The sequence below is a fragment of the Chelonia mydas genome, chromosome 4, assembly GCF_015237465.2.
Source record: "Chelonia mydas isolate rCheMyd1 chromosome 4, rCheMyd1.pri.v2, whole genome shotgun sequence".
NCBI classification, from domain to species: Eukaryota; Metazoa; Chordata; order Testudines; family Cheloniidae; genus Chelonia; species Chelonia mydas.
The window spans coordinates 108,792,647-108,813,209 of NC_057852.1; the positions used below are offsets into that span (position 1 = coordinate 108,792,647).

The 20,563-nt window shown below is 40.4% G+C and overlaps 1 protein-coding gene across 9 annotated transcripts in view; it reads left to right on the plus strand.

The window, feature by feature from the left end:
• The window catches only part of KCNIP4 (potassium voltage-gated channel interacting protein 4), an 840,337-nt gene that overhangs the window by 787,873 nt on the left and 31,901 nt on the right, over nt 1-20,563 (plus strand). For all 9 annotated transcript variants that reach the window (XM_043544587.1, XM_043544585.1, XM_037897992.2 and 6 more), the window contains one exon: nt 16,886-16,955. In XM_043544587.1, coding sequence (XP_043400522.1) covers nt 16,886-16,955 — 70 coding nt within the window. The remainder of the gene's footprint in view (nt 1-16,885; nt 16,956-20,563) is intronic.

The window sequence follows — 20,563 nt, forward strand, 5'->3', positions numbered from 1 at the left end:
ATGAGCAGTCATCTAGTAGTTGTGTAGCATCCTCAACCACACCACCGCTCTATAGAAGGCTGTTATGAGTCCCAAGGTGTGTTCATTTGCTGCACACCTCACCACTTGCATCTGAAGCAGTTGATCTTACACCAGAGATAGCACTGCAGCTCAAAGCCAGGCTGTATCACATCAGGCTGAGTAATGAGTTTTTTGTAGCGGGAGCAGCTCATTCCCATGAGGCTCACCACAGCGTGGAAGCATGTCAGGAGCCCTGGATCTTGGACCCAGGCCCACAGTATTGCTCAGCCCCAGACTCCCTTTACTGGAAAGATATGATGGTTCTTGCAGTAAGTTTCCTTGGTTCCTTACCTAATGCAGCTTATGCTCCAGCCCCAGGACTATGTCACAGAACAAGCTAAAGTGGGGCTGGTACAGAGCTTGTGTTTACTGGGAACCCCCTAGCATGGACCTCTCCCCTTCTAGAGTAGGGTCACCCCTTTTGACTAATTGGAACTCATTCTTACCAGCATTTGCTACTATTTTCAATTATCCTCACAAACCCCACATGGTAGAGACTGCCTTATGAAAGTATTGGCAAACCCAGGGATCAGCCCCTTATTATGTCTCCTAGTTCAGGCCCGTGGCCCGAGATTCTGCTGGGAACAAGGCTGCTCTTCTCCATCAGTTTCAAAATTGTCTTTGCAAAGAACTAAAAGATAAGCTGGCACAGGTGGACTCCTCCCCCACCAGTCTAGAAGTCTTTATGGACCTACGTATCCAGATGGACACCAGACTGCATGAATGGCAAGTGGAACAGGAGGGTCCTGACTACCTCCGGCACTTACCCAAGGCTCAGCCCTCAGACACAAGAAAGATCAGCCTCAGTTAGGGAACTGGGGGAGGCCTCAAGAGCCAGGGGCGATGGGGAAGAGTGGAGGTCTGGGGAGGCACCAGGGGCTTGGGGGACCAGGGAAGCAGCAGGGGGCAGGGTGCCAAAATACAAGTTTGCCAGCGTGTCATTTTCCCTAAGGCCAACCCTGGCAAGGCTGGCCTTAAGGATGAGCAATGCGGGCGACCTCCCAGTGTACCATGGTTGGGGCATGTTGTGGTCAAGAAGGTGTTGCTAGAGGGTGCCTTGGCAGCAGGGCCGGCTCCAGCTTTTTTGCCACCCCAAGCGGCGGGGGGTGAAAAGAAAAATTATTGAGCTGCGCCGAACTGCCGCCAAAATGGAAGGGAGGGAATGAAGGACTTGCCACTGAAGACCCGGGCGTGGCGCCCCAATAACTGACAGAGTGCCGCCCCTTTCTATGGGCCGCCCCAGGCAGCTGCTTCCTTCGCTGGTGCCTGGAGCCGGCCCTGCTTGGCAGTCACCAGGAAGTTGACTGTAGCTGTGGTGGTGGTGGGGGACGGTGCCATTGCCCCTCCCTCCATCAGCAGTTACCAGTCACCTATGGAAGACGCACTCAACAGGAATGGTTGGAGATGGAGCACAAGAGCTGCTGGCTGTGACTAGTGGGACAAAGCAAAGGCGAAGGTGTGTTTTAGTGTTTTGTTCAACCAAATGTGTCAAGAGATAGCGTTTCTATTACTTTCCTTGAGAGGTTATTGTACAGGTGATATATAGAATCTCCCTTCTAGGTAATTTTCCCTATATCCAGACTAAATGTTCTTTTCCTCTATACTTCCTTGACCTCAAAATCTCTTCTTCTCTAATAATAATAAACCATGATTTCCCTAATGTCTTTTCAAAATTACTATCTCCAGGATGCTATCATTCTTGTACTCTCTGGTGTTTCTTTTCCTACCTTTTCAGGGTGCTGGAACAATTTGTATAATGGGGGTGCTGACAGCCATTCACCCAAACTGTAAATCCTGTGTATGATGGAAACCACTTCCAGCCAGCGGGTGCGGCAGCAGTCCCCAACACTTCTAGTTCCAGCACCTATGTACCTTTTGATGTTCTTTCAAAATTGTGCTTCTGATCTGTATTCTAATCTTCTATTGATAATATCCATGTCACGACCCAAGCCGTTACCCCAAGAATGTGGCACTATTGACAAGGGATACAATATTAATTTTTATTTTCTGATTAAGCAGCCGATTCTACTTTTACACTATTAGAAATATACTATTCTGAGTTTAATGGGTGCACTTTTGCATCACAGCTCATTTACGTTCAGCTTTCATGGCCACAGATCAGCAGCTGTGTAGCAGAATTACTATCTTCAGCAAACCAGAGATCAAAAGTTTCTCAAACATTTTCCCCCAATTTGCCCCTCCCTAGGGACAGTCCCAATATTCAGGGATTTTTCTTATATAAGTGCCTTTCCCCGCTAACACATCCTGTCCTGATTTCTCATACTTGCTATACTTGCTATCTGGTCACCCTCCTCCACCTCAAATATCTCAGTCCCACACAGTATCGCTATCCTAAAGGGAAGCAAGCAACATATCTTTTCCCAGACAAAACTACTGAGGCAAAGGCTGTAATAGATAGCTAACAGAGTAGTGGATTAAAAATATCAGGTATTTAGAATCTGTCGGACATTCTCTATTAGATTTCTACAGTGTTAAGGAACATCAAATTTTGAGCTTAAAGTACTTGACAAGTATCTCATTAAACCTAATACAGTATTGAGGAATATACCTTTAAAGGTGTTGTCTTGAAGTGCAAAAATCTTTAACTAACCATGAGTTAATCTATGTTGCATGATTGGCTTATTAACTGACTCGTTTGCATTTAGTTTTTTTATCCTTCCTGAGACTTGGAAACTCTCTGAATGACTTACTCGGTGAATAGATAATTTCATGCCTTGTCATCTGTAAACCAGCTGTGTTCATAACTGAAGAGTGTATAGAGTGAAATTCATAAAGAGTGAAATCCTGCCATGGCACCGGAAGGAATGCTAAGCAGTGCTTCCTCTGCTTGAGAGATCCTGCTGACTGGTGTAGGATTCAGTAGAGTGATCTGGGAAGCTGCTTAGTTAGTATAAACAGCTCCCTCCTGGCTAGTGAATGGGGTAGGTGGTGACTGGACAGACTGACCTGCTGCACACTGTGGGATTGTAGAGCATCACTAGTGTGAGTCTGTGTCACTAATGCTCCCTTACATGCTGCATCCTGCTCTGCTACAGTGGACAGGGAAGAGGCTCTCTATGCAACATTCCTTGTGCTTTCTACACCCAGACAGCAGGATTTGACTCAAATGAGGATGCAAAAGAGGATTCTTAGAATACTACAGGGTAGACGCGGCCCTTTAGGGGCAGATGGGTTCAACCCCGCTTGTGACTAGTTATCTGCCTCCTAGGTGATGGGTTTTGGCATGGGCTTGTGATTGGGTCAGGGGACGTGGCATCACATGATGGCATGGGTTTTGGCAAGGGCTTATGATTGGGTCAGGTGACCTGGCATCATGTGATGGCATGGATTTTAGCATGGGCTTGTGAGTGGGTCACGTGACCTGGCATCACGTAATGGTAGCCTGTGGATGGGGCTTCCTAAAAGAAGAAGCCTGCTCTGTAAGCAAGGGGGAGATTTGTTTCTAGGAAAGACCAGGAAGAGACCTCTCTGGAGATGCCTAGACTGGACCTGATAGAGCACCCCTCCTCAAAGGGACCTGGGGAACTGAGGTCTGGGGTTCTGATACAAAGGTGCAAAGGAGAGATTCCTTCAGGGAGCAAGAAGGCATCTAGAGGGGAATGAGGGTCAGAGGGGACCAGGAGTGAAGCTCTCCTTCCCCAGGCAGAGGGAAAAACATGGCTGGAGCTGCCTGTAGCCAGGGTCAAGAGCAAAATGCTTCAGAGGGAATTAGGACCCCAAGAGGGGCATAATGGAATGCTGTACATGGAAAAAGAAGGCTAGGATAGTCTAGCTTTGAGTGGAACTGTTATTTTATGTTAATAAACCAGACCCTAGAAGGGAGAGTAATTTTGTTTTATGAAGGAAGGAAATTGAGGTGGTTGCAGAGTCTGACACCAGATGAGTCAAGATTGTACTATGTCCATGATGAAAGAAAAAAAATAGAACACTCCAGAAATCTTGACAAATTACTGCAGTCACAAACAATCTTTTAATATGTGCTCTAGTTCTGTGTATTTGAACTTTTCAATATCCATTTTTCCTATTTAAACTTTAACTTCATGCATTATAACTTCACTCACTAGGTCAGGTAGTTAACAATGTCATCTGGATACAGAGAATGCACAGTTTTGAAGGTCAGATTGCCTCAGAAACAGGAAGACTCAGAGTCGTCTTACACCCATCCCTCAATAATAATATTTAGATCTATTGCACCCTCATGTAAATGCCTCTGGGTATCTAATAAAATTATGGCTAAAACTCAAAGCAAACCCCACTTTATTTTTAAATCTGATGTCAGGTTAACTCCTCCCTCTTCCCCATCCTTCTTCTTCCTCTCTCACTACTTGCCTTCTGCTGTCAGGATCTCATCTTTCTATATTTCCAAAATTGAAACATGACTGGTCCTGCAAAGCCATGACCTCTATTAGAGATAGTGGGAAGAAGGGACATTATTATCTGAAGTGAATTGACCAAACATTCTTCCCAACAAAAAGCCCAAATTTTTGCCTTTTCATTAAATCAGTTAAAAGATAAAATGTGCTATTCTGGCTTTGGTGTGCTCCCATTTTCACACAGTTCTGTTTTTTTTATCTCTGAAGAGAGACAGTTCGACAATAGTTTGGCTACTGGAATCAGATATTGGGAGAGGGGAGGGAGAAAAGTTTTGAGAAACTTTTGACCAATGGTTTGCTGAGGATAATTATTCTCCTAAACAGCCACTGATCCTTCACCATGGAATCTGAATGCAAATTTACCATGATGCAAAGGTAGACCAGTTAAACTCAGAACAGTCTATTTCTGACCAAAATTAGAGTTGGATGCTTAATCAGAAAATAAAAATTAATATTGTAACTCCTAGCTAGGGCGATGAATTTGGTGTAGTAAGAAAGTGCTGTGAATAGAAAAATTATCACTTGGCTCAGTATATTGCAAATATAAAAATCATGAGGGCATCTGTATTTCATTCAAATTAGTCAGAGGTGGAAGGAAAATTATACAAATTATCATTACTCTAGTCTCTTGAAGCATTTCAGATATAGCAAGTACCTGAACCATGCAGATTTGGAAGTATAGAAACACATGATTCAAAGCTGAGTCTAGTTAACATGAAAAAGGTTAAAAGACTGTAACCAAGCACAAGATCCCTCTCAGTAACAGACCACAGGCTCCTCTGTCTCAAATCTCAGACCCACTGTTTCTTATAGCCTTTAAGTGCACCACTTATAACAAAACCAATATTATTAATTCAAGGAATAAGATGATCACCTTTCCCAACTGAGTTAGAGTCTTTACTTGTGAACTGCTTAGTTGATCTTTACCCCTACAAAAGGAAGTATTTTTTCACACAATGCACAGTCAACCTGTGGAACTCCTTGCCAGAGGATGTTGTGAAGGCCAAGACTATAACAGGGTTCAAAAAAGAACTAGATACATTCATGGAGGATAGATCCATCAATGGCTGTTAGTCAGGATGGGCAGTGATGGTGTCCCTAGCCTCTGTTTGCCAGAAGCGGGGAATGGGCGACATTCCCTCTGGGGCACCTGGCATTGGCTACCATCGGAAGACAGGATACTGGGCTAAATGGACATTTGATCTGACCCAGTATGGCCATTCTTATGTTCTTATGAGATAAACCAGTCCTTGGGAGAAGCGAAGACAAAAAATTCATTGCAGATATAATAATATAATTAGAGATTATCCAAACTTTTTTTTATTTCCTTAACTTTTGAAAAGTTAAAGTGGCAAAGTTACAGAGTTTTTAATTTTTCCTTTTGCCACTCTGTAACTCCAAAGTTGGAAAAATTTTGAGAAGTTATAGAATAGAAATAGGAAAAATTAAAATAAAAAGAGAAAAAGGAAAAAGTGGAAAAATATTCCATATATGTCATTTTTCATCCAGTGAGGAAAAGTTGAAAAACCAAAAATCTAAACTTTTGAAATAACCATATTTCAAAAAAGGTTGTTTTTTTTTAAAAAAAGATTTTAACTCAAAATAAAGTTTTTCATTCAGAAATTCCCATTTAAAATTTTTGTCAAAATATTTTCCCACAAAAAATTAGTTTCCAATGAAAGTTTATTTTTCAATGGGAAAATTTTTTGGTTGAAAAATTTTGAGAAAAGTATTGCTGAGCCATTTGAACGACTGGGATGAGGGTTATAATTTTTTGTGCAATTTTCCATATTGTCCAGATGAACTGAGATATTGGACTTGACAGATCATTAATCCATTCTGGTATAGCAATACTTATGCTGCTATGGTCACTGAAACTTAAACTGGCTCCCTATATTAACTTATTAGCCATTGGTGTAGAATATGAGCATTGAAGGGCAGGTTCTAATAAGTACTTGATGTTGAAGACCAAGTACTTATATTCATCAAAATCCACAGCAGTAAAGCTAGGTAAGGTTTGGCTTTATATCTATTATTATTTATATTTCAATTGCAACCAAAGGCAACAACCGAGACTGGGGACTCATACTGCTAGGCACCATTCAATCACATAGGAATTCATTGTCCCTATCCCAAAGAGCATACAACCTAATTGAAGAAAAGACACAGCAATAAGTGTGACACAGGTTAGGAAGGAAGGGGAAAGGGAGAGCAAAGGTAGTACTAATGTGGTGTGTTTAAGTAATCTGGTGAGAACAGCATGGGAGTAGGAAAAAAGGGAGGAAATGGGAAGGAAGAAATTAAGTGAGGAGGAGGAAAGGGGACAGAAGGAAAAAGGGGGAGAGGAGGGAGGGAAGGAAGGAAAGAAGCTGGAGAGGATCATTTGGGCAGGGAAAGTGAGGCTGGCAGTGGAGAGCCATGGGGCGGGTGGGTGGGGTGGGGATGAGGCCAGAGTAAAGGGCCAGTCATCAGAGACAAGAGAATGTCCAGAGTTCGACTTGTAAAATGTAGTCTGCAGACTTCTATGGAGACCATGCTACTGTTCCTAGTTATTTGTTGGGGAAAAAATAATATCACATCACTGTAGTATCTGAGCACTTGTGTGCCTGTGGTGTTGATGCATCTGTCACTCCTTATTGCTGAAGACTGAGAGCCACATTTCTGAGGTATTTTAGACACCTAACTCCCATTGATTTTAATGGGAGGAGCCTAAATACCTTTAAAAATCTGGCCCTAAGAGCCTTATCATGCAATATTAAAAGGTTAAAAAAAGGGCATGTCTTGAGAAAAGAAGATTGGGGGGGGGGCTGATTATAGTCTTCCAATATATTAGGTGCTGTTATAAATTCTTCTCCATGTCCACTGAAGGTAAGACAAGAAGTAATCAGCTTGCTCTGCAACAGGAGAAATTTAGATTAGATATTAGGAAAATTTTTCTAACTATAAGGATAGCTAAGCCCTGGAGCAGGCTACCAAGGGAGGTTGTGGAATCCTCATCACTGGAGGTTTTAAAGAACAGGTTAGATAAACACCTGTCAGGGATGGTCTAGGTGTAATTGATGATCCCTCAATACAGGGGACTGGACAAGATGACCTCTCAAGATCCTTTCCAGCCCTACATTTCTGTGATGCTATGGTGAGCTGAATACCTCCTACAAGAATCTAAAGGTATTCAGCATATTAAAAGTGGCACTCAGCCCTTTGCAGGACCAGTCCCTACTGTAGCTTTTCATTAGCATTTAGAATTGGGAGTTTTAAAGTTACACTGCCAAGGGATAAGGAGGGAATAGATAATAGTTATTTAGGTGAGATAGTATCTTATCATGAGTAGTTAGTGTACAAAAGCTCATATTGGAACTACTTGTGCTAAGATAGGGTTGCTAGATCATGATTGCCTTACAGAGTATATGTGGCAGTAATAAATTCTTAGACTAATGGAAATTAGAACCGGACACTCTTGAAAAAAGTCCATTACTGAACACATTACTGCTGTCTTGTCGCAGCATTATTATTTAAAGATTGCCTGCAGGAGAAAACAGAGGTTGGACCTGCCCCACCGTTATTTGTACTTACCTCCAGTAAATCTGTATTGCTTATCCAGTGCAAGTTTCTAAAACAGATTCTATCCATGTGAACCAAGTTTTAGGAGAGTTGAAGAATTAGACTTGTATTGGATCTATTTAAGAATAAGTAAGAGTATATTGGATATCCGAGTGTACAACAAAAGAAGGCCACATTCTGCCCTTGAGTATGTTCCCACAGGGTTCCAGTTGATTTATATGGTATACCTGCATGCACAAGGGCAGAAACTGGCCTTTACATGGCGGATGGATTGCATAGTCCCATTGATCGTTTGAGTATTGTCACTTGCACATTTTTGATTGTCACATGTCACTGTTATAGAAAAAGAGCATTCCAGCAAGAGGCAACCTTTAGCAATACCATTTCTGATTCAGCTTCATCAGTTTCATATAGAGCACATTTAAAAGGTGTTACCCTGTCTCCTCATTTAAATTGACACTAGAATGAGATTTCCCTGCTAAGATGAGATATGATATTCCATATACAATTAGTCGAACAAGGTGTTTGAATCCAGTCTGTCACTGTGATAAATTATAATGCTATTCCTGTAGTCATCTTAGTCACTTCAGCCTGTGTGACTGTAACTTCACTTGTACTGCAACTAAACTCCAGCTCACTATTCTCAAATCTGAAGTTTGTATTCAAGCAGCATTTTGGACTCCATTATGATATTTGCACACAGTTATACAACATAATGTTTTATGTTAATGCCAGTTCCTAGAAGGATGTGTACGATAAAACTATTAAAGGTACAGCAAAAATGCTGTCTGGAGGTGCCACAAGTACTCCTTTTCTTTTTGCGAATACAGACTAACACGGCTGCTACTCTGAAATATAATAATCAAGTTGACTCTAATTATCTTTTCATGTAAACCACTGGGTCTTTAACCTTGATGGTGATATATTTTCAATATCAGTTTCAGCTAAAGCAGGCTCCCCAGGTAATAGCAATACACATCAGACAGAAATATAAACTAATAAAATCTAATTCTGCTTAATTATATGTATTTAACATTACTAAAGATGTTAAAAAAGTTGTTAGTTTTGTGAAATTGCATACAAGAGGAGATTAGAGTTTCAAACAAGCAAACAAAAAATCCCTCACTCTTAAATGAAAGATGTTGTGTATTGTTGTTATTAGAGTAACAACCAGAGACTCCAACTAATATCAGGGCTAAGTGCTATATAGTACCTTTCTCCAAAGAGCTTCTAAGCTAAATAGACAAGACAGACAAAGAGTGTTACATGAACAGATCTGTCCACAAATGAAGTTTGAGTATACAAAAAATATTCGTCTAATTCTGTCTCTAATTAAGTCATGCTCAGATTCTTTCATCTGGTTGTATCTATACAATCAGAGGGTATCACATCTTTGTAGAAAACTCTTAAGTGCCTGATCTTAATAAGTGACTACAATGGGAGTTGAATGATAGATGTGCAGCATCAGTCAGGATCAAATTCTTGATAATTTTTAAATTGCAATTTACAAAAATTACTATTTGAGATTATATTTTATCTTGAATATAAATTATATCTAATTCTATTTTATTACATATAGCATCATTCCTACAAACTGTTTCAATATGTTGAACAAAGTAAGGACCAGATATTATGAAGATGTATGCATGTGAGTAGTCCCACTGAACCCAATTAACTGAAGTCAGTTAATTAAGGGGCCAGTTCTACAAACCTTACTCCTATAGATGAACCAGTGATATAGTTAAAGGCAGAGGTTCTAGGATCATAAAGATTTCCCCTGTTCTCCTACACTCAACATTGCTATTTTTTGTGACAATACCCAGTTATTTTCAGTTTCTTTCAACTCACACAGCTGGAGGGATAGTTTTATGATAAGGCACAACACTAAAGCCAGGAAATGTGTGTTCTGTTCACCGTGCAGTCTCAGACTTTCTGTGTCATCTAAGGGTGAGATGCTAACCTCTGTTGCTTCACTGATAAACCATGTTCCAATATATCTACTGTACTGGGGTGCTGTCAGGCTTAATTTGTAAAGCACAGTGAAGTCCTCAAATGGAAAGGAGTTTAAAAGTACAAAGTCTTTCTATAATTTTCTTCAGCCTGCAGATGAATGATAGCATGGAAAGGAAGTAGTGGGCATAGAATCATAGAATATCAGGGTTGGAAGGGACCTCAGGAGGTCATCTAGTCCAACCCCCTGCTCAAAGCAGGACCAGTCCCCAACTAAATCATCCCATCCAGGGCTTTGGCAAGCCTGACCTTAAAAATATCTAAGGAAGGAGATTCCACCACCTCCCTAGGTAACGCATTCCAGTGTTTCACCACCCTCCTAGTGAAAAAGTTTTTCCTAATATCCAACCTAAACCTCCCCCACTGCAACTTGAGACCATTACTTCTCTTTCTGTCATCAGCTACCACTGAGAACAGTCTAGATCCATCCTCTTTTGAACCCTCTTTCAGGTAGTTGAAAGCAGCTATCAAATCCCCCCTCATTCTTCTCTTCCGCAGACTAAACAATCCCAGTTCCCTCAACCTCTCCTCATAAGTCATGTGCTCCAGTCCCCTAATCATTTTTGTTGCCCTCCGCTGGATGTTTTTGAATTTTTCCACATCCTTCTTGTAGCGTGGGGCCCGAAACTGGACACAGTACTCCAGATGAGGCCTCACCAATGTCGAATAGAGGGGAACGATCAAGTCCCTCGATCTGCTGGCAATGCCCCTATGTATACATCCCAAAATGCCATTGGCCTTCTTGGCAACAAGGGCACACTGTTGACTCATATCCAGCTTCTCGTTCACTGTAACCCCTAGGTCCTTTTCTGCAGAACTGCTGCCGAGCCATTCGGTCCCTAGTCTGTAGCGGTGCATGGGATTCTTCCGTCCTAAGTGCAGGACTCTGCACTTGTCCTTGCTGAACCTCATCAGATTTCTTTTAGCCCAATCCTCCAATTTGTCTAGGTCCCTCTGTATCCTATCCCTACCCTCCAGCGTATCTACCTCTCTTCCCAGTTTAGTGTCATCTGCAAACTTGCTGAGGGTGCAATCCACACCATCCTATAGATCATTTATGAAGATATTGAAGAAAACCGGCCCAAGGACCAACCCTTGGGGCACGCCACTTGATACCGGCTGCCAACTAGACATGGAGCCATTGATCACTACCCGTTGAGCCCGACAATCTAGCCAACTTTCTATCTACCTTATAGTCCATTCATCCAGCCCATACTTCTTTAACATGCTGGCAAGAATACTGTGGGAGACCGTGTCAAAAGCTTTGCTAAAGTCAAGGAACAACACGTCCACCACTTTCCCCTCATCCACAGAGCCAGTTATCTCATCATAGAAGGCAATTAGATTAATCAGGCATGACGTTCCCTTGGTGAATCCATGCTGACTGTTCCTGATCACTTTCCTCTCCTCTAAGTGCTTCAGAATTGATTCCTTGAGGACCTGCTCCATGATTTTTCCAGGGACTGAGGTGAGGCTTACTGGCCTGTAGTTCCCAGGATCCTCCTTCTTCCCTTTTTAAAGATGGCAAGTACTGTGTTAGTGGTTTTTGGAGAGCTGGAGGGAACTATGCGGTAGCAGTGACCAAAAAGGAATGCAGATAAGGTATGGGGGAATTGGAGCAGACTTCTAATTTGATACAAAAGAAGGGAGGCACTGCAGTTCAGGGATGGATAGAGGGTGAGGGGAGAAAGACTAATAAAGAAATAGAGACAGACATGCTTGGCTTTTTGCTCTGTGTTAAGACTCAAGAGTTAAGCATTCTTTGGTAACCTGCTTAGAGTCCAGTCCTGCTTGCACTGAAGTAAGTGGTAATGCTCTTATTCATTTCAATGGTATCAGGATCAAGCCCTAAATACTATATTCTAGAGCTTGTTTTCACTCTTGAATTGTAAAAAAATCTCTCGCAAAAGGTACAGGTTTTATTTCTGTCTTTTGGTTCTTTTTTTTCGCCTCTCATGTCCTTTATAACAACCTTCTCCTTTCTTCTCATCCTGGATTCTTAGCTGACTATTCAGTGAAACATTTTCTCATCAACATGAAATATTTTGATAAAGTAATAGAATATTGGAATAATTATTTTTTCTTTTGGCACATCCTTTCATAGTTTCTTTTATTTTATTTCAACTGTTTGAGATTTATACCCCATACAGGACAAGTATGCATAGGCAAGCCAATGTGAACGGGACAGCTTTTGCAAATGGTGAAGTTCCATTCCTCCCTCATTGCTGTAAAGTGTCAGATAGTGTGTTGAATGGACTGTCTTACAAGGATAATCAGAACAAAGATCCATGGAGCATAATTCACAGAGCAATATCAACTTTTGTTTAACATAGTTTGCCCTTTCAATTTAAGTTTCGTTTGGGCTCTTTCAGCACTTTATGGAGATTAGTTTTAGTGGCACTCTTCCACGTGGTTCTGAATTAATTAAGTAAATCAATTTCTTTCACTTGGCTGAAAAGCAGCTTAATCATCATTTTTGCTCTAGTTTTTTCCCCCTCTTCTCCTCTCTTCTGCTCCTCATAACTTATACCAACACCTAAAGAATTTTCTACAGAAAGATGACTAATGTTTAGCCCCTTCATGATTCCCCATTGGTTAGAGCAGCTACATGTGACTTTTAGCAATTATAAAGCCCAAAAGATTCAAAGAGAACTGGAAAATACTTGACGTGCAGTGTCCATATGGTGGTGCAATGTTTTAGTCATGACATTGCAGCTCTGCATCAGTACATGATGATGCTTGCTCACAAATCGCACAAACCAATGTCAGAATGTCAGCATGTGTCTATCTGTGACTCTCATATACTCCATTCAACACTATCACCCCTCTCCCACTCTTCCTTTCCTCTCACACTTACCTGGTTGATGGGAGGGAGGGACTGTTCCTCCTCTCTCCCGTCCTGTTCCTCACTTCTTTCTGCCTTCTGAGAAGGAGATTTTTTCCTCTCACTTTACTAATTTCAACTGCACATTTTCCCCCCGACTGCTTAGGTGGATGGTAGGGAACCTGGTGCCTCTGGTGAATTTGATCAGTGTTCCCCATCTATATCAGTGCAACATAGAGAGTGTGTTCCACCTGATAGGAGCCACATTCAGATCTGTGGACTCTACAAGTCTCTAAGAGCCTAGATTGAGCTTCAGCAAGTATCTCTGGGCTAATGTGTGCTGGAAAGCTGATCACTAACCATTTATCTGGAATGACAGATCCAGTTTTTGTCTGATCTGTGATATTAGAAGAAAGTTCATTGTTAAACTCTCATCCTATAAGTATCAGACTAAAGATCTTATCCAGCTCCCATTACAGCTCCCAGCTCCCAGCTGTTTTCCCATTAGAAAAACATGCATTGCCATTATTAGGAGTTGATTGGGCCCTAAGAAACCAATTCATTTTTTTTATTTGAAGAATCAGAATAAAAGGCATATACAGGTGTTTCTCCATTATATTTTGGGATTATAGTATATACTAAATTAAAGTTTTCAGTGAAAATGAAAACATACACAGAGGGACAAGATGAAACAAATTAAACATGCACAGCTTCTAAGTAAATGGACATGAACAGATTCCTGAAACAAAACAGGGTAAACAAAATTATTCAAGGGTTTGTGAATAACGCACGTGAGGAGAGATGGAGAGAGCCATTGTGTTAAATTATCCAAGGTACAAAGTCCAACTCAGCCAATCATATACCATCGTTTATAAAAGTAAACAAAAGTTGGAGATAAATAGACTGGTACTAATTGGATTTTTTAGGTTAGCAACAAGTTGAAAGATTCTAGAAATGGGAAGTAATGTCTCACTGAAGTGATTTTGGCTTCATTAATTTTATTGGGCTGAGGTTGCCATCATTCTTGATATTGTTTATCTGGGAGCCACTGAAAGAGCCTGTGGGCTGGGTGGAGCAAGTTCATCATCATGGCTCCCATTATCCTTATCACTTCTAGGGGCCCCAGGATCCATGACAACACCACTGGACCTTTATTATCCTGATCCTGAAAGATGTCCTAACCAGACAAAGCCATAGAGAGGGAAGCTTAATGGCATCAGCACCTCCGCCAGCTCCGGCTAGCTCCTGAACAACATCTAAAATGTGAACCTGAGGTGCCTACTGTTATGCCCTTGTTCATGTGTCATTTTCTTTCCTCTCCTTATTTCTCCTCTTTTCTGTCTTTCTCTTTTTGCCTTCTGGCTAAAAAGAGCCTGCCTTAGTTGGACAAGACAACTCCCCCTTTTACAACACTGCTATGATCCTGTGCCCAGAAAGACCAGCTGAAAGCAATGCCTTAGACAGCCTGACATTGGTAAAAGTTTGCCAGGTTTAGGAGTGTCTGATAAGACCATGAACTGTACCTGTAATTTCACAATTGAGAGTGATTGTCAGAGACAGAAGCTGTATTTTCTATCTCTGCTATTCTTTTGTCTCCCCTTTTGTGTGAGTTTATCTTGTTTTCTTTTAAAGGAAACAGGATTTGACTTCAATGACCACAGCTCAAGACCATTTAAATGAACTTTCTTTTTTCCCCAAAAGGAACAGTTAATACCATCATTCATTCAATTTGAAAAGACTATCAAACAGAGGCTTTCTCTGATAAAAAACTCCTTAGAGCTAAAGGGAAACAGAATATAGGAAATTGTTCAGATGAAAGGCTTATTTACTTCTTAAGTTTCAAATGCTTTTGCTGTTTTCCTTCCCCTTCTGTGTGTTTAATAAAAGGTTTAAAAGATTTTTAATAGTGGTTGTTACAATGGGAATAAGCCAGCGATAATATGGCACAGACATATTCAATGTTGTAACAGTAAACAAGGGTCTTAATATTTATCCCTTGGTGGGTCAAAGACACCCCCTTAACACAACAGAGCTAAATTTATAAGTCTAGAAAAGAGAGGACTCGGGGGGCACATGATCTTTGTCTATAAATATTTTCAAGATAAAGATATTTAAAGAAGGAACAGAACTGTCCACGATCTCAGGGAATGTTAGAACAAGGAGAAGTGGCCTTAAGCTAAGGAAAGGAATATTTAGGCTAGACCTGACAGGGAAAGTTTTTAACAAGAACAACTGGCCAGTAGAATGGCTGTGCTTAAGATGCCGTTACTGCAGATATCCAAAGACAGAAGCAATAAGACATTAATGGAAATGATGTAGTGAAGAGCCCAGCAAAATTAAGAGGGTCAGGTTAGGTGACCCAAGTGGTCATTACTGGCTCTACTGCTAAACAATTCCATGAAAATGGATTGTTTTTCAAACAGTATTTCTTTCAACCGGTGTGTTAATACGTTAGTTCATTAAGTGTCAAAGCAAAGTATCACAGTTTTAGAGAACGCATGGACAAATCCTGTTATCTATGGTAATTGACTCATATCACAAAACCCAAGCTGCATGGCAGTTGCTAACTTATAATTGCGCTAACATAAAATATAATTCAGACAAGTTTTTCCAGGGTACATTTGAATCATCTCATCTGTGACAGCATTATTTGTAACAGTTAACATGTAAAGTTTTATGCTTTCATAAATGGCAGTTTTATTCCTGACACTACTGTCTAGCCTAACCTAAGGACTGATGTAACTGGAGTTGCTAATATTTACTATGCCTCTTGTGACCTACCAAAAAGAGAGCAGATTGCACATTCAGTGAAAAGGGCTTACTCTGGATGTCTTTCTCTATAAACTAAAGAAAAGGGAGAGAAATCAGCTTACAGGCTCCTATTTGCTATCGTTGAACTTGTATTTGCTATCTAGGATGGATTGTTAGAACTATGAATGCATTCAGTGTTCTCCATTTTGATTTTTATAAGCCCACAGGAAAAACCACGTTGTTCATGACCTTCATCTCATCCTCCAATACCTCACATGTCCCCTTTCCTGAGTCTAGGTCTATGAATTCCTAATGTCCGATCACTCCAAATCGTAGGCACATGAATAAATAAAAATTAAATGTGTTAATGTCAAAGTTTTGCTTTTCTTTCCTTTCGGTTTAATAAAAATACTTTGTGTTTGTATAGTGCTTTCCATCCAAGGATCTTAAACATCTTAGCAATGTGGATCAGTTTTCTTAGCCTCATTTTATAGGTGGAGAAACTAAGGCACAGAAAAGTTAAGTGAATTGCCAAGGTCAGCCACTGAGTCACTGGCAAAGTGAGGAATTGAACACAGATCTCTCGGATCCAAGTTGCCTGCACTAGCCAATAGATAACACCATCTACCTTCTATTTCTTGTCTCCAGTGATCATTTTTATAAAATCACCGTTCTATTTTTCTTTTTCACCTTGCCTAGTTTGCCTTCCTCCTAATCTGCCTTCTAGTCCTCTTGTTTCCCTCTCTAACTTGGTTCACACACAAGGAATAATGGGACAAGAGGATCTTCAGGGCTTGATTTTCCTCTTCTGTGCTGTGTTCTTTTGAGTTCAGTGGCCACATCCTTTATCCCTGAGGTGGAGTCTGAAGGAAATATTGCCTCAGTGCTGTGTAGCTGGCTTCTATTCAGCATGAGAGCTGTCTACAGCTGTGAGGCAGCCTATGGCCAAAGCTTACATTGACAGCTCCATAGAGGAAGGACTGCAGCAGAGCTTAGTGCTGCTTGTGTCAGTCACCCAGCTCTGTGAAGATACTGAAGTTTAGGTGATGCATAGAAGGAACCCTCATCCCATGGGAAGTTCATTAAAAAGTGGCTTTAAAGTGATAAATTATTAATATTTGTTTTAAAATGCAAGAATCAGATTTTGTTTTTTCGGTATTTTAATATCCCAGATTCACCTATATCAGCTTTATCATTTGGTTGTATGATCTCATGAACAACTGATTTGTTTGCACTGAGGTAAATGGACAGTTTATTCATATGTCTTGTCTGTGACTTTCCTTAGGAGTGTCCCAGTGGGATTGTTAATGAAGAGACCTTCAAAGAGATTTATTCTCAGTTCTTTCCACAGGGAGGTGAGTACTTTGCAGACATAATTAACATTGCTAGCATTTACAGAGAACTGCACTTGTGAATTTCTAAATTGGATTATCAGCCCATTGTTCATATTAATAAACTGTTGTATAAAGTTCTGTAGAGAATTGTAAGTATCTTAATGAATAGAAGTGTTCACAGGCATGTATGACAGTAATCATAAAGAGGAGGTATTTACAAGGTGTCAGGATATAGTTGTGATACACAATCTGAGTATCTTTGAAAATCAGGATTTTCTCAGCATGTCATCTACTTGTAAGCTTTAACGCAGCTATGTCTTTGCTACTCTTTGTCCCCCCCCCCCCCCCCCCCCCCAAGATCTTACACAATAGGAATTTGTGTAGGAGGTAGTTTAAATGTGTGGGCCAAATTCAAATCTAGTGTAAGAGGGTGAAATCCCATTAACTTCAGTGGGATTTCTTTCCCTACTCCAGGTCTTTTTTCATCCTCTTTATTCAGTGAAATAGTTTCCAGTGATGTTCAGTAATTTCTCAATCTTCCCCATATTTCAGTGAAATGAAAGTACACAATCACTTATGACTAATGTTTTTTCTTGAACCTCAGATTTTCCTTTAGTGTTTATTTCCCCCCCCCTTTCCTTCTACTGTTCCCTCCCCACTTCTTTTCTATTAAGTTCTCCTTGTTCATCTCTTCCTAAAATGCTGGAGAATGGAAGATTTCCATGGAGCTACGAGGCAATGGCTGTTGCTTTTCACTTTTATGTAAAACCTTAATTAGTAGCAACCAAGACTCCCAATTAGTTTTATTTTAAATAAAAAACTAGAAGGTAAAGGGGTAGTAACCATTATGGGTTACCACTGTTGAAACCCACAGCAAGCAAGAACATTCAAAAGGAAGAACAAAACATTTAAGAAGAGTAGAACTGCCTGATGATTGTCTAACTGTCTAGTTTTTTATTCCAATCAGTATAAAACTGTAGTATCAGTTATAAGTTATCCTGGTTTGTAAAAGGTAGCTTTTCCCACATGCTTTAGCAAGTTAAAGCAACAGAAGAAAGAAACTATGAACTTCCTATCTTCCATATTTTCACTAATAGGCATTCTCCAATCTAGACCAATATAATAGAACTCACCCTTTTTTACTCTTGCTTCATATGATGTTAGTAAAATACATGAAACAAATGTTACAGCCATATAGGGCTTGTTACTGCAAAGCACTGTGCATTCTCAGTTCCAAATGATTTTAAGAACATAGAGTGAAATCCTGACCCCACTGAAGTTAATGGCAAAGCTCTCACCCATAGCATGTAGGCTTTCCTGAACTGAGAAACTTCTTTTCTACATATTTCTCAAAGGGGCTCCACATATACTAATATCATCTTTTAATGTGGACAAATATAGAGGTATCAAATCCAGTGAATTCATTCATCAATAATAGGAGGTGTTATGGAGAGCTAATAATGTGTTTATCCTTCAGAGGTTTTTATAGCAGTTCATCAGAATTTCATGATTGTAACTCCACTTTCTATCTCTCATATCTCTGCTCATAATTCTCCTTGAACCAGGAGGAATATAAATTACATTAATTTAAAAAAATTCAAACATTTGAACGGCTATCACCATAAATTTAGTATATGATCTATTGGGATTGTGAGAGAAGATAGCATATAAGGCCTGCTTTTTCTTTTGGTTAGACCAGTTTTACATCAGTGTAACTCTATTGACTCCTATGGAATTAGTTATGATTTGCACTAATGTCAATAAGCTCAGAATCTGTCCCATGATGTTTCTCTTTTCTTAGGGCACTTCACATTGAACAGAGGTTCAAATGTATGAATGAGACCACAAGATTCTTTGAGGACATTGTTAATAGTGGCTCAGTTATAAACCACATCCACATACACAATTTCCTTAAACTCACTGTTCCCAGTTCTAATATGCTTGATTGTATTCTTCATTAGAGCTATCATATTGTTAACGTGCAAGATTCAAGTAATTCTTATAAAGTATATAGGAAGGATAGTGATCGATATGTCAGTCATATTTGGGGATATATGTTCCTATTTCAGTGCACGGCAGGTGGAATTTTTAAAAGGGTCCAGCATTGACCTAACTCTGCTCCCATTAAAGCCAGTGATAAAACTGGCATTGATTTCAATGGGAGCCAAGTTAGCCCAATGCAGAGTTGCTTTTTAAAATCCCATACAGAAACATCACTCATTTACAAAAGTCAGGCCAGTTATGTAGCCAAATTTTCATTGCAAGAAGCACATACTAAAGAATGTCATTTTGCTTCCCTTTACGCTCACATTTTGTATAGTCAGAAGACTCAAAAAATTATTATTTTTAAAAGTAGTTTGGTATTAAAAAAGTGAACTATTCATCAGTGACTGTCTACTGAAACTTTATTCTTCTAGTCAGAGATAAAATACTTATGCATGTTAGAAGAGCAGGTACAACACAAATTCATGCCTCCCTTTCAATTTTTGTTGTGAAAGAATATTTTCATTCTTTTTAAATTATATCAGTATACAAAGGAAAAAATAGTGATTTGATAGTGTAATCCTTACTCGGGCAGAAAACTGCACAGAGATTTGCTTGGGTTAGGATTACAACATTCAGCTGTATTAGGAATTTCCAGTAGTTTAGAATAAAGACTTTGATCCTACTCAGAGAGCCACAAGGGCAGACTGCTGCATGGAGGTTCATTGGTTTTATTTGGGCTCTGTGCAGGTGCAGCGGTTGACCTGTGCAGTTCTCTGTGTGGGACTGACACTAAAGTCAATTCTTTGCTCCTCAGGTATTCAAGATGCCTTGTTAGTGCAATAATTTACAGATACCATGCATACATTTAAACTGATCCAGATTATCAGATGTAAACTCCTAAACAAAGGGCGAGATTGGGTGCTGAGCTCTTTTGAAAGTCTCGCCAAAACAGTCTATGTATTTAGAGTCAGAGAGGTTTAGGCAAGAAGGGGGCCACCAGATTATCTAGTCTGACTTCCTGCATATCACAGGCCACCAACACCACCCAGCACCAGCACACTAAACCTAACAACTAAAATTAGACCAAGTATTAAAGCTCACAGGAGACTAAATTGTTATGTGCCACAGGCAGAGCATGGGAGGGACTGAGGTCCACCAATGCCAGAGGTCCCTGCAGTGGCAGGGAATTGATTGAGTGAGCTATACCTCGATGATCCCAGTGACCTGCATCCCACATTGCAGAGGAAGCCAAAAAACCACAAGGTCACTGCCCATCTGACATTGGGGAAAATTCTTTCTCAACCCCACATATGGCAATCAGTTAAATGTGAGCAAGAACCAGCCAAAGCAGGATGCCATCTCAGAGAACCATCCCACCCTGTCCAATGTCCCACCTCTAGCTGTGGCCCTCTCTGCTGCTTCACAGGAAGAAGACCAAAAAAATCTGAGAATACACTGGAGAAAAAAATTCCTTCCTGACTCCTGCAGATGACCAACTGTGAAACCCTTAAGCATGAGATTTTAGTAACATAAGACATAAACCAGAAGAGATTTCGCCCAGGGCTGCTGAGCCCTACTCTCCTCCTAACCCCACATCTGAGACCTTCAGTTAGTTTGCAGTTAAATTTTCTTGGATTGTTTTT